The sequence below is a fragment of the Channa argus genome, chromosome 11, assembly GCF_033026475.1.
Source record: "Channa argus isolate prfri chromosome 11, Channa argus male v1.0, whole genome shotgun sequence".
In the NCBI taxonomy this organism is placed as follows: Eukaryota; Metazoa; Chordata; class Actinopteri; order Anabantiformes; family Channidae; genus Channa; species Channa argus.
The window spans coordinates 15623693-15640197 of record NC_090207.1 but is presented as its reverse complement, the minus strand read 5'-3'; the positions used below and the strand labels follow the sequence as shown (position 1 = coordinate 15640197).

At 42.8% G+C, this 16505-nt stretch overlaps 1 protein-coding gene across 1 annotated transcript in view; it reads right to left on the bottom strand.

The window, feature by feature from the left end:
- The window catches only part of LOC137136198 (uncharacterized), a 42142-nt gene that overhangs the window by 9038 nt on the left and 16599 nt on the right, over positions 1-16505 (bottom strand). The window contains exon 8 of the mRNA XM_067521339.1: positions 36-15725. Within this exon, the coding sequence (XP_067377440.1) occupies positions 36-15725 (15690 nt within the window). The remainder of the gene's footprint in view (positions 1-35; positions 15726-16505) is intronic.

Here is a 16505-nt window from a genome sequence, read left to right as displayed (position 1 = left end):
ATGTATTCCAATAAAAGCCAATTAAAGAAAAGAACCTGGAATTTCAACAGTCTCGCCAATGACAGTATGCCCCAGATTGATTCCTGTGTCAGACAGGGCAGTGGTTTCCTCTCCTTTTATTGGTGGTTCCCTTTCAATAAGTATGGGAGGTGCACTTAAGTCTTTGCTTGTCAGTGTGTTATCCTCCTCAGAAGACAAAGATACAGTGGTGGTGACAGGTACTACTAACTCTGGTTGGCTTTGCGCTTGAGCTGGCAGCACTGTAGTGAACTCTATAGTAGTTCTTCTGGGTATTTCACTGTGAGGAGAGACAACTTCCTCGGTTTGGCTCAAAACTGCCTCTTTACCAGTGCTATTAACACGGGGAGACTCTTTTCTTGAAGCTATGGTAGCATCTACCTTGAATATAGTCTGAATGTCATCTGCTGACAGTGGCTGTTGCTCCATAATGTGGATCTTTGGTTTCTTTGTTGTCATCAATTCTTTAGATAAACTCTCAGAACTGACTGACCCACTGCCAGGCCTAGTGCTAAGAAATGTGGGTGGCTTAGTAATGGCATTTAGGTGCGCGTCAGTGATGTTCCCAGCTTCATCAACATCTACCTTTACAGTGCTGACTGTGGCCATGCTTTCTTCTGAGCTGCTTTCTGAACCATACTCAGAACTTGAAGATGGTGATGCACTGATGGGAACTGTTGCAGAAGGCATCATGACAATAACAGCTGAAACTGGTTCCGATGTCTGGTTTTTCTGCACTTCATAACCCGAGATTGTGGAATCTGTACTCCCATTAGGTCTTCCATCTTTCTTTGGGAATGGTTCAGTTTTTGCAGCAAGTAAAATCTGATTATCTGTGGTTTTAACTGTTCTGTCTTGAACTGAATCAGATACAGTTTCAGCCATGTATGAAGCATTAGAGGGCAAAGTTTTTACTTCTGTAATTTGGTGCGTTACATGGCTTGCAAACATTGGGTGAGTTGTGGTCAGTGATATGTCCTGAGATGAAAGATCAGTGTGAGGTCGTTGTGTTAGTGTGATCTCTGACTTGACTTGTTCAAATGATTCCTGGGGAGTTGTTAAGTGTTGTACAGAGGAAACTGTTGGGACAAATTGGACTATAACATCAGGCTGTGACATTACTGATGCTGAGGGGACAGCTAAAGATGATTCAGAGTAAGGATCAGCGGTCTGTTCGCTCTCTCCTTGTACGATTTTGGATGACACTTTCTCTTCGGAGGCATCTTGTTCTCTTTTATTTGAAATAGAAGCCACCGGAGTCTCAGTGCTGAACAGTGAAGACATCGTTGGGGAAAGAGTATTTTTTGTTTGCACTGAAAGCCAAGTAGTTGTTTCCTCTAAAGTTTCACTTGAACTCTCTGTCGAAGTTTCTTCTGAGCTTGACTCTGAAGAAGTTGTCTTAACAACTGCTGTTTCTTCTTCAGGTTTTGCTGATTTATCAGTTTCCAGTTTGGGAGTTGTAGATACCAACCCAGGAGGCTCTGTCACTTTAGATGTTTTATTTGTAAAAGGTTGAGTTACTAGACCATGAGTATATGTTTCCTGCAATTTACTGTCTCGGTCTCCACTACCTTCAGCATCAGCTGAATCCTCTTTAATTACAGATACTTGGCTTTGTTCTTTAGCTGTCTTATCTCCTATTAACATGGTTGTAATTCCACTTTGGGGAGTCACATCACTTGGTTCAATTTGTTGACCTGACTCCTTACTTTGCAACACTGGGCTGGTTGTGGCCAGCACAGTTTTCTCAGAGGACATGTCACTGTGGGCCTGATACGTGAATGTTATCTCAGATTTGACCTGTTGGAAGGACGCATCAGATGATGTTTCAATGCCATCTGGTTTTGAAGTAAGTCGTAAGGAAGACACTGCTGATGTAGGAATGGAATCTGTTATAGTGGTGATGTGGTCCTTTGTGCTTGCCACATATGCTGTAGTTAATATTACATCATCACTAGGTGGTAAACTTGTATTTAACGATGATTCCGTCTCCAACGCTGTAGTTATCTTACTTGTTTGAGTGTCATACTCAATGGTCATTGTGAGGGATTTACTTGTACTGAACAAAGGGGATGTTATAGTTGCAGGTGGGGTTGGTGAGAGTTGTTCTGTCTTAACTGTTGTAATTACATCCTCGGTAATCACTGTTTGGTTTTGGTCACCTGAAATCTCCTGATCAATGTCTTGCATGTCAGGGGCAACTGTTGGTTTCTCAGTGCTAAACAGTGAAGAAGCTGTAACTGTCACTGGTTTTTCAAATCTTGTCCATCCATGCACAGAAGTGACTAAAGTTGTCCCTGAGGTTTCCACTGCAGAGCCTTCGTCAGAGTCATCGTAACCTATTGATTCATGCTCAGAGGCTTTACTTGTTGATTTAACCGTGCTCGGTTCAGTAGACACTGGTGTGTGTGTCGTGACTGAACCAGCAATGGTTTGTGTGGTAATGGTAGAAAACTGTTTGGTATCAGTCTCATTAGGGAAAATGTATATTTCTTCGGAGCTTGACTTTGTAGACAGAGTAGTACCTGGTGAAAACTCTGGTGATGATGTGAATGTCTCTTGACTGGATGTTTTCAAACTAGATGCACCATCCACAGGTGAAGAAATTAAAACAGACAAATCAGTTGGTGAGGCACCATGTAAAGTTGCTTGTGTAGAAGTTAAGTAGGTTGCTCTATCAATCCCTGAACCTTCTGCTTCCTCTGTTAACTCCAACTTTTGTGTCGTTGTAACTGCTGTGACACCCCCTACTTCCTCTGCCTGGATGGTTGGATAAAATGAAGAGGAGGAAACTATAGAGGTCCTATCTCCATCAATGATTGCATCATCTTTGGTAAAAAGCTCAGGAGTGGGTGTGACTTTGCTCATACCGACTGTAACTCCAGAGAACAGCTCATCTTCATCTTTTGCTTCCTCTGTGAATATAATGGATGTGCTTGTTGATGGTTTAGACGCATGCAAGACCATAGTAGGCATTTCTTCAGTTTGGTCGGTCTTGGTTTGACTGCTACTGTGAGTAATGATCACTACCTGCTGGTCTGTAATATTATGATATTTAATCGGGGGGATTGAGGTAGATACTATTTCATCTGCCTTGTGTTTAATGCTGGAGCTTGTTATAGTGAAGTCAACTCTTTCGTGAGGCTCTGAGGTTCCAATTGAATGGGGGGACATAGTGGTATAGGGGGGTGGCATTGTGTGATCAGCTATACTAACTTCATCACCTGTGCTTGAAACAGGAGGCACAGATGCTTTATCAATTATGGATATTTCTGTTTCTGGAGTATTTATTTTCTCGAGTACAATTTGTTTTGTAGTAGGTACATTAGTTGTCCGTGCAGGAGAACTTGTACTTGTGACTGGTACAAATGTAGTCGACACGTCTTGAATCTCCCCAGAAATGTCATCATCAGTTGCAGTGTCATCTTTAAAGACCCCACTGCCCTGCTCAGTAAACTCAGTGCTTGTCATGTGTGGAGACTGGGTTGATGACATAAATTCCTGTGTTAGCTGTGTGCCGGGGTGAGTTGGGGATAGAGCACCTAAGATGTCATATGTGTTCTCCTTTTCATCAATTTCAGTCTCATCTGTGGTCACAATAAATTCATCCTCAGCTTTGGTTGTAGTCTCAATGGATACCTCAGAACCAGATCCATCTGAGCTAGATTCCAAATCATCCCCTGACATACCAGAGGTCTCCATGTCAATGTAAGGAGAGGTTTCCTTTGAGGTAAACACAGTCACACTAGGGATTGCCATAGGCTGAGAGGTTTCAAGTGTATATGGACTTGTAACAGTTGTAATTTCTCTCTCACTTTCTTCCTTACCAAATGTGGATGAAATTAATGATTTGAATGTTGTTTTTGCTAAGGTTGTTTGTTCCGAAGAGAGCTGCTCAGCCGTTGTTGGTGTTCCTAGGAGAGCGTCATGAGTGGATGGAGTTACGTCATCTCCTGAGTACTCAGCTTCAGGAAAATCACCACTTCCTGACCCAGACCCTGATGTCAAAATTTCTTCAGTTGTGGTAGATCTGCTGGGGGAGACAGACACTTGGGTAGTATCTGTAGACTCCCGGGTCATGAACTGTGGTGAAGACTGGGTTGATGATTCAATCTGTGATGTGCTGTGATTCTCAGCCCTCTGACTTTCATCTGTTGCTCTTGAGAATGGAAATGTGCTTTGGGATTTACTGAAGTCAGGGTGTGGTACTGAGGTTGGCTTTTTAGTGCTGTAGAAAGATGAAACTATAGTTACTTGAGATTTTGAAATTTCAATTGCTTCTGTTTCTGGTGCTGCTGTCGTTAATAAATGTTTGTCAGTGCTAATTTTTAAAGATGCTCCGGTAGCTGTTCTTGACGTCTCTTTTGTGGCAACCTCTGTAACTGATGGTACAACAGACATTTCATCTGTTACAGTGCCCTTTTTTGTTTCTGCATGCAGTGCTGTTGGCCTTTCTGTGGTGAACAAAGAAGGAACAGGAGTAGTGGCAACATTAGGTGAACGGTCCTCATCAGTAATTAAGGACATTGGTTCTGCGGTAAAAGCAATACTTGTAGGCTTGATTGTTGATCTCAGAAAGGTAGGTAAAGATTCAACTAATGTTAAATCTGTGTCAATGCTATAGTCCAGTGGCTCATCTTTCACTGTAGAGAGTGTAACACTTGCAGACTCTGTGCTGGCAATAGAAGAAATGGCATAGATCTGAGCAAAGGTTTGCACCCCGGATCCCTCTTCATGCTCTGTGCTCTCTGCAAGGGCTGCGGCTTTCTCAGTAGTATGTGGAGATGTTGTAACATCTGTTTTTAAATTTAGAACTGCTGCACTTTCACTTCCAGTAGTTGTCATCACTTGTTTCTCAGTGCTGAATGCAGAAGATGAAACATCTGGGAATAAAGACGGAAGTTCCTTGGTAATCTCCTCAGTGGTAGATGTGATCACAAACTCTATTTCAGAAGTTGCTATGACACTGTCTGTGCCTTTATATTTATAAGCTGATATTGGTGTCTCTGTACTTTTCAAAGTAAATGCTTTAATAGTAGTAGAGTGTGAGCTTTCACTCTCTCTAGCTTCAAGTGAAGCTGTTGCTAGTAGTGTTTTTTCTGTACTGACCACTGGAGAGAGGGTGGTTATTGTTTTACCAGCAGCTTTGGTAGAAAAGTCAGGGGACTGAACAATAAACTCATCATCATCGATGACAGGAATGACTGACACTGTGGAGCTTGGAGGTGTGGGAGATGTTTCCTCTGAGCTGCCGATAACTATAATTGAAAGGCTGCTAGGCTCTGCTGTTTGGTCTTGAGTTGCCAACAAAGAAAGGGTGGATGATACATCTGTTAAGATTTCAGTTTTCTGCCCAGTTGACTTGTCTTCTTCTAGCAAAGTGATTGCAGAAATGGTTGAAGATTCATCACTTATGGAGCTGGATGACTGGTTCTCTGTGTTAAGTGGTTTTTGATGTTTTGGTGGAACAGTAACATCTAAAGGGATTTGTGTGGCAGTTGTGTTTTGTGCTGCTGCTGACTGGCTAGGAAAATCAGTGGGTAAAACAATAGTTGTTGAATCTGTGTGAAAAGTGGAGAGCGGTGTGGTACTTGTAAACATACTACTACTTGTGATGTGTGACACTTCAGTAGAATCAGAAACAGTAGAATCAATGCTACTATCAACAACGATGGAGTCTGAAGCAGAAGGTGACAAACCAGAAGCAAAACTTGAGAATTCTGACACTGTTTCTGTGCTAGTGGAAATGACGACTGAAGAAGTTTCAGGTTTCAGAGTTGATGCAATACTGGTAGGAACTGATTCAACCATAGGAGTTTTACTTCCACCTCCTTCATGTATAATGTCTGGAACAGTGGATGATATGTCAAAGGACAAACTTTGAGTTACTGTTATTTGGGTTGTCACATCAGAGGATGGAAAAACAGATGGTTCCTGAGAGTGTGAAATCATGTCTGTTACTTCACTTCCTGTTGTGTCATGTGACACTGCTGTTAGTTCCTCACTGCTTTGGAGAGAAGACATGACTGTGACAGGAGAGGTCTCTGTGAACGTGTCTTGGGATTGACCATATGAGCTAACTTCATCATCTGGAGTAACAGGAGAGCTTGGGTCAGTTTGGCCAATAATGGAAGTTACTGATGGTTTGTCTGTCTGATCTGTGACAGAACTGTCTTGATCCACAGCTGGAGGTGTGCTTGTCTTTTCTGTACTGAACAGTGAGGAAGCAGTAGGGACTGCAGTGTCTTTGCCAGACATGTCAGTGGGTTCATCACCTGAAAACTCGTCATCTGGTTTTCGGAAAGGAGAGGTTGTCTGTGCTAATGCTGATGTTTCCTCAGTCTGACTCTTGGTATCACTCTCTTGTGGTTCCGGTGATACTGATGTTGATTTCTCAGTACTGGAGAGTGAAGAAGCTGTGCTAACATCTGGCTTTGAAGTGTCACTACTATCAGTTTTGTGGGATGTTGCAACAGCTGGAGACTCTGTTGTGGTGACTGATGAAACTATGGTGGATACAGTTAAAAACTTGTCTGTAAAGTCCAACGTTGTGTCTTCAGAGCTCTCTGTGCTAGTGGAGATGAAATGTGATGTTCGATCAGGTTTCAGAGTTGATGCACTACTGGAAGGAACTGATTCAACCATAGAAGTTTTACTTCCACCTTCTTCATGTTTAATGTCTGGAACAGTGGATGATATGTCAAAGGACAAACTTTGAGTTACTGTTATTTGGGTTGTCACATCAGAGGATGGAGAAACCGATGGTTCCTGAGAGTGTGAAATCATGTCTGTTACTTCACTTCCTGTTGTGTCATGTGACGCTGGTGTTTGCTCCTCAGTGCTGTGGAGAGAAGACATGGCTGTGACAGGAGAGGTCTGTGTGAATGTGTCTTGGGATTGACCATATGAGCTAACTTCATCATCTGGCGTAACAGGAGAGCTTGGGTCAGTTTGGCCAATAATGGAAGTTACTGATGGTTTTTCTGTCTGATCTGTGACAGAACTGTCTTGATCCACAGCTGGAGGTGTGCTCGTCTTATCTGTTCTGAACAGTGACGAAGCAGTAGGGACTGCAGTGTCTTTGCCAGACATGTCGGTGGGCTCATCACCTGAAAACTCGTCATCTGGTATTCGGAAAGGAGAGGTTGTGTCTGCTAATGTTAATGTTTCCTCAGTCTGACTCTTGGTATCACTCTCTTGTGGTTCTGGTGATACTGATGTTGATTTCTCAGTACTGGAGAGTGAAGAAGCTGTGCTAACATCTGGCTTTGAAGTGTCACTACTATCTGTTTTGTGGGATGTTGCAACGGATGGAGACTCTGTTGTGGTGACTGATGAAACAATGGTTGATACAGTTAAAAACTCGTCTGTAAAGTCCAACGTTGTGTCTTCAGAGCTCTCTGTGCTAGTGGAGATGAAGTGTGATGTTCGATCAGGTTTCAGAGTTGATGCACTACTGGAAGGAACTGATTCAACCATAGGAGTTTTACTTCCACCTTCTTCATGTTTAATGTCTGAAACAGTAGATGATATGTGAAAGGACAAACTTTGAGACACTGATTTTTGGGTTGTCACATCAGAGGATGGAGAAACCGATGGTTCCTGAGAGTGTGAAATCATGTCTGTTACTTCACTTCCTGTTGTGTCATGTGACGCTGGTGTTTGCTCCTCAGTGCTGTGGAGAGAAGACATGACTGTGACAGGAGAGGTCTGTGTGAATGTGTCTTGGGATTGACCATATGAGCTAACTTCATCATCTGGAGTAACAGGAGAGCTTGAGTCAGTTTGGCCAATAATGGAAGTTACTGATGGTTTTTCTGTCTGATCTGTGACAGAACTGTCTTGGTCCACAGCTGGAGGTGTGCTCGTCTTTTCTGTACTGAACAGTGAGGAAGCAGTAGGGACTGCAGTGTCTTTGCCAGACATGTCAGTGGGCTCATCACCTGAAAACTCGTCATCTGGTTTTCGGAAAGGAGAGGTTGTCTCTGCTAATGCTAATGTTTCTTCAGTCTGACTCTTGGTATCACTCTCTTGTGGTTCCGGTGATACTGATGTTGATTTCTCAGTACTGGAGAGTGAAGAAGCTGTACTAACATCTGGCTTTGAAGTGTCATTACTATCAGTTTTGTGGGATGTTGCAACAGCTGGAGACTCTGTTGTGGTAACTGATGAAACAATGGTTGATACAGTTAAAAACTCATCTGTAAAGTCCAACGTTGTGTCTTCAGAGCTCTCTGTGCTAGTGGAGATGAAGTGTGATGTTCGATCAGGTTTCAGAGTTGATGCACTACTGGAAGGAACTGATTTAACCATAGGAGTTTTACTTCCACCTTCTTCATGTTTAATGTCTGGAACAGTGGATGATATGTCAAAGGACAAACTTTGAAACACTGATTTTTGGGTTGTCACATCAGAGGTAGGAGAAACCGATGGTTCCTGAGAATGTAAAATCATGTCTATTACTTCACTTCCTGTTATGTCATGTGACACTGCTGTTTGCTCCTCAGTGCTGTGGAGAGAAGATGTGACTGTGACAGGAGAGGTCTGTGTGAATGTGTCTTGGGATTGACCATATGAGCTAACTTCATCATCTGGAGTAACAGGAGAGGTTGAGTCAGTTTGGCCAATAATGGAAGTTACTGATGGTTTTTCTGTCTGATCTGTGACAGAACTGTCTTGATCCACAGCTGGAGGTGTGCTCGTCTTTTCTGTACTGAACAGTGAGGAAACAGTAGGGACTGCAGTGTCTTTGCCAGACATGTCAGTGGGCTCATCACCTGAAAACTCGTCATGTGGTTGTCGGAAAGGAGAGGTTGTCTCTGCTAATGCTGATGTTTCCTCTGTCTGACTCTTGGTATCACTCTCTTGTGGTTCCGGTGATACTGATTTTGATTTCTCAGTACTGGAGAGTAAAGAAGCTGTGCTAACATCTGGCTTTGAAGTGTCACTAATATCAGTTTTGTGGGATGTTGCAACAGCTGGAGACTCTGTTTTGGTGACCGATGAAACAATGGTTGATACAGTTAAAAACTCGTCTGTAAAGTCCAACGTTGTGTCTTCAGAGCTCTCTGTGCTAGTGGAGATGAAGTGTGATGTTCGATCAGGTTTCAGAGTTGATGCACTACTAGAAGGAACTGATTCAACCATAGGAGTTTTACTTCCACCTTCTTCATGTTTAATGTCTGGAACAGTGGATGATATGTCAAAGGACAAACTTTGAGTTACTGCTTTTTGGGTTGTCACATCAGAGGATGGAGAAACCGATGGTTCCTGAGAGTGTGAAATCATGTCTGTTACTTCACTTCCTGTTGTGTCATGTGACACTGCTGTTTGCTGCTCAGTGCTGTGGAGAGAAGATGTAACTGTGACAGGAGAGGTCTGTGTGAATGTGTCTTGGGATTGACCATATGAGCTAACTTCATCATCTGGAGTAACAGGAGAGGTTGAGTCAGTTTGGCCAATAATGGAAGTTACTGATGGTTTTTCTGTCTTATCTGTGACAGAACTGTCTTGATCCACAGCTGGAGGTGTGCTCGTCTTATCTGTACTGAACAGTGCGGAAACAGTAGGGACTGCAGTGTCTTTGCCAGACATGTCAGTGGGCTCATCACCTGAAAACTCGTCATCTGGTATTCTGAAAGGAGAGGTTGTCTCTGCGAATGCTAATATTTCTTCAGTCTGAGTCTTGGTATCACTCTCTTGTGGTTCCGGTGATACTGATGTTGATTTCTCAGTACTGGAGAGTGAAGAAGCTGTACTAACATCTGGCTTTGAAGTGTCATTACTATCAGTTTTGTGGGATGTTGCAACAGCTGGAGACTCTGTTGTGGTAACTGATGAAACAATGGTTGATACAGTTAAAAACTCATCTGTAAAGTCCAACGTTGTGTCTTCAGAGCTCTCTGTGCTAGTGGAGATGAAGTTTGATGTTCGATCAGGTTTCAGAGTTGATGCACTACTGGAAGGAACTGATTCAACCATAGGAGTTTTACTTCCACATTCTTCATGTTTAATGTCTGAAACAGTAGATGATATGTCAAAGGACAAACTTTGAGTTACTGTTATTTGGGTTGTCACATCAGAGGATGGAGAAACCGATGGTTCCTGAGAGTGTGAAATCATGTCTGTTACTTCACTTCCTGTTATGTCATGTGATGCTGCTGTTTGCTCCTCAGTGCTGTGGAGAGAAAACATGACTGTGACAAGAGAGGTTTGTGTGAATGTGTCTTGGGATTGACCATGTGAGCTAACTTCATCATCTGGAGTAACAGGAGAGCTTGAGTCAGTTTGTCCAATAATGGAAGTTACTGATGGTTTTTCTGTCTGATCTGTGACAGAACTGTCTTGGTCCACAGCTGGAGGTGTGCTTGTCTTTTCTGTACTGAACAGTGAGGAAGCAGTAGGGACTGCAGTATCTTTGCCAGACATGTCAGTGGGCTCATCACCTGAAAACTCGTCATCTGGTTTTCGGAAAGGAGAGGTTGTCTCTGCTAATGCTAATGTTTCTTCAGTCTGACTCTTGGTATCACTCTCTTGTGGTTCCAGTGATACTGATGTTGATTTCTCAGTACTGGAGAGTGAAGAAGCTGTACTAACATCTGGCTTTGAAGTGTCATTACTATCAGTTTTGTGGGATGTTGCAACAGCTGGAGACTCTGTTGTGGTAACTGATGAAACAATGGTTGATACAATTAAAAACTCATCTGTAAAGTCCAACGTTGTGTCTTCAGAGCTCTCTGTGCTAGTGGAGATGAAATGTGATGTTCGATCAGGTTTCAGAGTTGATGCACTACTGGAAGGAACTGATTCAACCATAGGAGTTTTACTTCCACCTTCTTCATGTTTAATGTCTGAAACAGTAGATGATATGTCAAAGGACAAACTTTGAGACACTGATTTTTGGGTTGTCACATCAGAGGATGGAGAAACCGATGGTTCCTGAGAGTGTAAAATCATGTCTGTTACTTCACTTCCTGTTATGTCATGTGACACTGCTGTTTGCTCCTCAGTGCTGTGGAGAGAAGATGTGACTGTGACAGGAGAGGTCTGTGTGAATGTGTCTTGGGATTGACCATATGAGCTAACTTCATCATCTGGAGTAACAGGAGAGGTTGAGTCAGTTTGGCCAATAATGGAAGTTACTGATGGTTTTTCTGTCTGATCTGTGACAGAACTGTCTTGATCCACAGCTGGAGGTGTGCTCGTCTTTTCTGTACTGAACAGTGAGGAAACAGTAGGGACTGCAGTGTCTTTGCCAGACATGTCAGTGGGCTCATCACCTGAAAACTCGTCATGTGGTTGTCGGAAAGGAGAGGTTGTCTCTGCTAATGCTGATGTTTCCTCTGTCTGACTCTTGGTATCACTCTCTTGTGGTTCCGGTGATACTGATTTTGATTTCTCAGTACTGGAGAGTAAAGAAGCTGTGCTTACATCTGGCTTTGAAGTGTCACTAATATCAGTTTTGTGGGATGTTGCAACAGCTGGAGACTCTGTTTTGGTGACCGATGAAACAATGGTTGATACAGTTAAAAACTCGTCTGTAAAGTCCAACGTTGTGTCTTCAGAGCTCTCTGTGCTAGTGAAGATGAAGTGTGATGTTCGATCAGGTTTCAGAGTTGATGCACTACTAGAAGGAACTGATTCAACCATAGGAGTTTTACTTCCACCTTCTTCATGTTTAATGTCTGGAACAGTGGATGATATGTCAAAGGACAAACTTTGAGTTACTGCTTTTTGGGTTGTCACATCAGAGGATGGAGAAACCGATGGTTCCTGAGAGTGTGAAATCATGTCTGTTACTTCACTTCCTGTTGTGTCATGTGACACTGCTGTTTGCTGCTCAGTGCTGTGGAGAGAAGATGTAACTGTGACAGGAGAGGTCTGTGTGAATGTGTCTTGGGATTGACCATATGAGCTAACTTCATCATCTGGAGTAACAAGAGAGCTTGAGTCAGTTTGGCCAATAATGGAAGTTACTGATGGGTTTTCTGTCTGATCTGTAACAGAACTGTCTTGATCCACAGCTGGAGGTGTGCTTGTCTTTTCAGTACTGAACAGTGACGAAGCAGTAGGGACTGCAGTGTCTTTGCCAGACATGTCAGTGGGCTCATCACCTGAAAACTCGTCATCTGGTGTTCGGAAAGGAGAGGTTGTCTCTGCTAATGATGATCTTTCCTCAGTCTGACTCTTAGTAACACTCTCTTGTGGTTCCGGTGATACTGATGTTGATTTCTCAGTACTGGAGAGTGAAGAAGCTGTGCTAACATCTGGCTTTGAAGTGTCACTACTATCAGTTTTGTGGGATGTTGCAACAGCTGGATACTCTGTTTTGGTGACTGATGAAACTATGGTTGATACAGTTAAAAACTCGTCTGTAAAGTCCAACGTTGTGTCTTCAGAGCTCTCTGTGCTAGTGGAGATGAAGTGTGATGTTCGATCAGGTTTCAGAGTTGATGCACTACTGGAAGGAACTGATTCAACCATAGGAGTTTTACTTCTACCTTCTTCATGTTTAATGTCTGGAACAGTGGATGATATGTCAAAGGACAAATTTTGAGACACTGTTATTTGGGTTGTCACATCAGAGGATGGAAAAACCGATGGTTCCTGAGAGATTGAAATCATGTCTGTTACTTCACTTCCTGTTGTGTCACGTGACGCTGCTGTTTGCTCCTCAGTGCTGTGGAGAGAAGATGTGACTGTGCCAGGAGAGGTCTGTGTGAATGTGTCTTGGGATTGACCATGTGAGCTAACTTCATCATCTGGAGTAACAGCAGAGCTTGAGTCAGTTTGGCTAATATTAGAAGTTACTGATGGTTTTTCTGTCTGATCTATGACAGAACTGTCTTGATCCAAAGCTGGAGGTGTGCTCGTCTTTTCTGTACTGAGCAGTGACGAAGCAGTAGGGACTGCAGTGTCTTTGCCAGACATGTCAGTGGGCTCATCACCTGAAAACTCGTCATCTGGTTTTCGGAAAGGAGAGGTTGTCTCTGCTAATGCTAATGTTTCCTCAGTCTGACTCTTGGTATGACTCTCTTGTGGTTCCGGTGATACTGATGTTGATTTCTCAGTACTGGAGAGTGAAGAGGCTTTGCTAACATCTGGCTTTGAAGTGTCACTACTATCTGTTTTGTGGGATTTTGCAACGGATGGAGACTCTGTTGTGGTGACTGATGAAACAATGGTTGATACAGTTAAAAACTCGTCTGTAAAGTCCAGCGTTGTGTCTACAGAGCTCTCTGTGCTACTGAAGATGAAGTGTGATGTTCGATCAGGTTTCAGAGTTGATGCACTACTGGAAGGAACTGATTCAACCATAGGAGTTTTACTTCCAGCGTCTTCGTGTTTAATGTCTGGAACAGTGGATGATATGTCAAAGGGCAAACTTTGAGACACTGATATTTGGGTTGTCACATCAGAGGATGGAGAAACCGATGGTTCCTGAGAGTGTGAAATCATGTCTGTTACTTCACTTCCTGTTGTGTCATGTGACACTGCTGTTTGCTCCTCAGTGCTGTGGAGAGAAGATGTGACTGTGACAGGAGAGGTCTGTGTGAATGTGTCTTGGGATTGACCATATGAGCTAACTTCATCATCTGGAGTAACAGGAGAGCTTGAGTCAGTTTGGCCAGTAATGGAATTTACTGATGGTTTTTCTGTCTGATCCTTGACAGAACTGTCTTGATCCACAGCTGGAGAGGAGAAGGTTGTCTCTGCTAATGCTGATGTTTCCTCAGTCTGTCTTGAGGTAACACTTTCCAGTTGTTGAAGTGGTACTGATGTTTCTTTGTGAGCAATGTTGATTAATATAGCTGTGGTAATAGCTGGCATCAAGGTCTCTTTTGCTTCAGTTTCAGTTGGTATTTCTGATATGTCTTGTGATGCTGATTTTGACCTCTCAGTACTCACAGGAGGATGAGTTCCAGCGCTGGCTGTAGTAGAATCATCAACTTTGTCATACTCTGTTGTTTTTGTTTTCTGCATGCTATCCGCACTAGATGTTGCATTAATCTCAGCTGATATTTTATCATTCGCACTCACCGTAGCATTGATTTTCATCTCAGTGCCCTCACTAGTCTCCACTTTTTGGTGAGGTATGTCAGTCCATAGTGAAACACTTTGGGCTGAGTACTGACTGAAAAATTCAGTGAATGAGACCATTGTTGTCTTCATATTTTCAAAGGCACTGTGTAAGGGGGAAGCAGTTGTTGCACTTGATTCATGAGAGGCAGATGTGGTTTGTTTTTGTTTTTTCGCCTCAAGTACAGTGATTTCTTCTTTTTGTGTTTCACCAGTGACAGTAACAGAAATTTTTACTGTGTTCACTGTTTGTACTGTTTGTGATTTTACATCACTCTCCATTGTAGCTTGAACTGTTGTATGCATAGGGTGTATACTTGAAAGTGATGTTTCCATCCCTGCAGGCGTATGGGATGGAAGGCTGGTTGTAGACATGTTCAGAGTTTGAACCCCTAAATCATGGTTCTCTGGTGTAGACATTGGATGTGCCACAACTTTCTCAGTAGGTAAGATAGAAGGTATTTGACTGAGAGTACTTCCTCCCTGACTTGGGACTAACCGCTCTGAAGTTTCAGCCATTCGATGTGCTGTAGATGATGATGTTTCAGGGCGTCCTACATTTATAGCTGGTGTTATCACTATTTGGGATGTCTGTTCAGGAGAGGCTGAACTACTAGATACTAAAGAAGCCACTGAACTTAAGGCAAATTCTTTTGGGGTTTGGGTCTTCTTTCCTCCCTCTACATCTTGAGTGAAACGCTGTGAGTAACTTGTTGTTGATGCTGGTGGTTTCCTATCAGAGGAGGGAGTGGACACAATCTGTGGCACAGACTGTCTCATTTCTTCAGCAGCTGGATTGGTATATGCACTCTTTTTTTCCTTTGTGGCTCCAGCTTTATCGCTGATGGTGTAAACTGTTGTTGATGAAGTAAAACGGGGTTGGTCCAAAGCCTTTTCTGACACTTTTGAGTCACTTTTTCCATAAATTGGTGTACTCCCTGTCTTGCCTACCTCTTCTTGTATAGAAATGGTAATGAGAGTGGAAGTTTCTCTGTCAGTCTTCCTTGTTTGGGTTTCCTCACTTGGTTTGGTCATCTGTGGCCCAGCTGCTGTTACGGTGGGAATAAAGTCAGAAGATGCAGCTGTAAGATTATCCACACCCTCTGTAGCATTTAGTTCAATTTTCTGTGTAGTTTTAGATACAGGCATGCTCTCCATTGCTGAGGCTGAAACAGAGATTGAATCTTTCTCTGGGGGACTTTTTGTGGTCAGCTCATCTTTTTCAGAGATTATGGGAGGAGGTGTTGATTTAACTTTAACTATATCAGGATTATATTCATAAACATCTGGGCTTTCTGTAGAGTTTAGTGTTGCTGTGTATTCTTCTGTAGACTCAGTGCTGTCAACAGGGAAATCAAACACTGTGGTTATTTTATCGCTTGTTCCCAGAGTTGTAAAATTTGTCAAAATCTGGGTTCCTTTGGCTTCCTTTTCATCTGTGCTCTGGGGTTCTGGGGTGATTTCATGTTTATCATTTATAAAGCTAACAACTGGACCAGTAGTTATAGTAGTATGGGAAAAACGGTCATGGTCTCTACTCTGTAGAATGGGTTCACTATAAGCTATGGAGGGAGTGGGATGGTCAGGCACAGGGGAGACAGAATCTTCTGATTGTAGAGTCTGGTCAACTGCAAAGAAAATAAAAGAAAATAAAGGCAGATTGTGACAAAGTGATTACAAAGAAACTGAAATTGTAGTCTCTGGATCAACTAACCTATTTTTCTTAAATCAGAATCATAATTGTCTGTCTCAATAATCAACGGCTTTCGGCTTGTCCCTTTTCAGGGGTCACCACAGTGGGACGTGTTTCGCACGTTGATTTGTCATGGGTTTTTTCACCAGGTGCCCACCAGGGGTTTTCACATCAGAGGATGTGAGACAACATCATGGGGTGGGATTCAAGCCCCCGACATTCTGAATCCCCACTCAATGCTCTACCACTGAGCCAACAGGCCCCCTTAAAGAATTAATTTACATTTTACACAGTAAACCTACTCCTGTTAGAGCCACTTTATGTCATTACAAAGCCATCTTGTTAAGTTGGTATCAACAACAAAGTCTAGGATTATGGGGTCAGAGACTGAATACAACACCAATCTTTGCCATGGTTTACATTGTTTTTTAGGTCAGAGTAGACCCTGGACAGGTCACCAGTCTATCTCAAGGGCCAACACAGAGAGACATACACAGACAGACAACCACTCACACTCACTCACATTCACACCTATGGGCAACTTGAGTGTCACCAGGTAACCTAACATGCATGTCTTTGGACTGTGGGCGGAAACCAAAGTACCTGGAGGAAACCCACGCAAGCACGAGGATAACATGCAAACTGAACACAGAAGGGTGGTACTAGAAATTTACCAAAAAAATGACAGCAAAGGTAAAATTTTCCTTTCTTTACA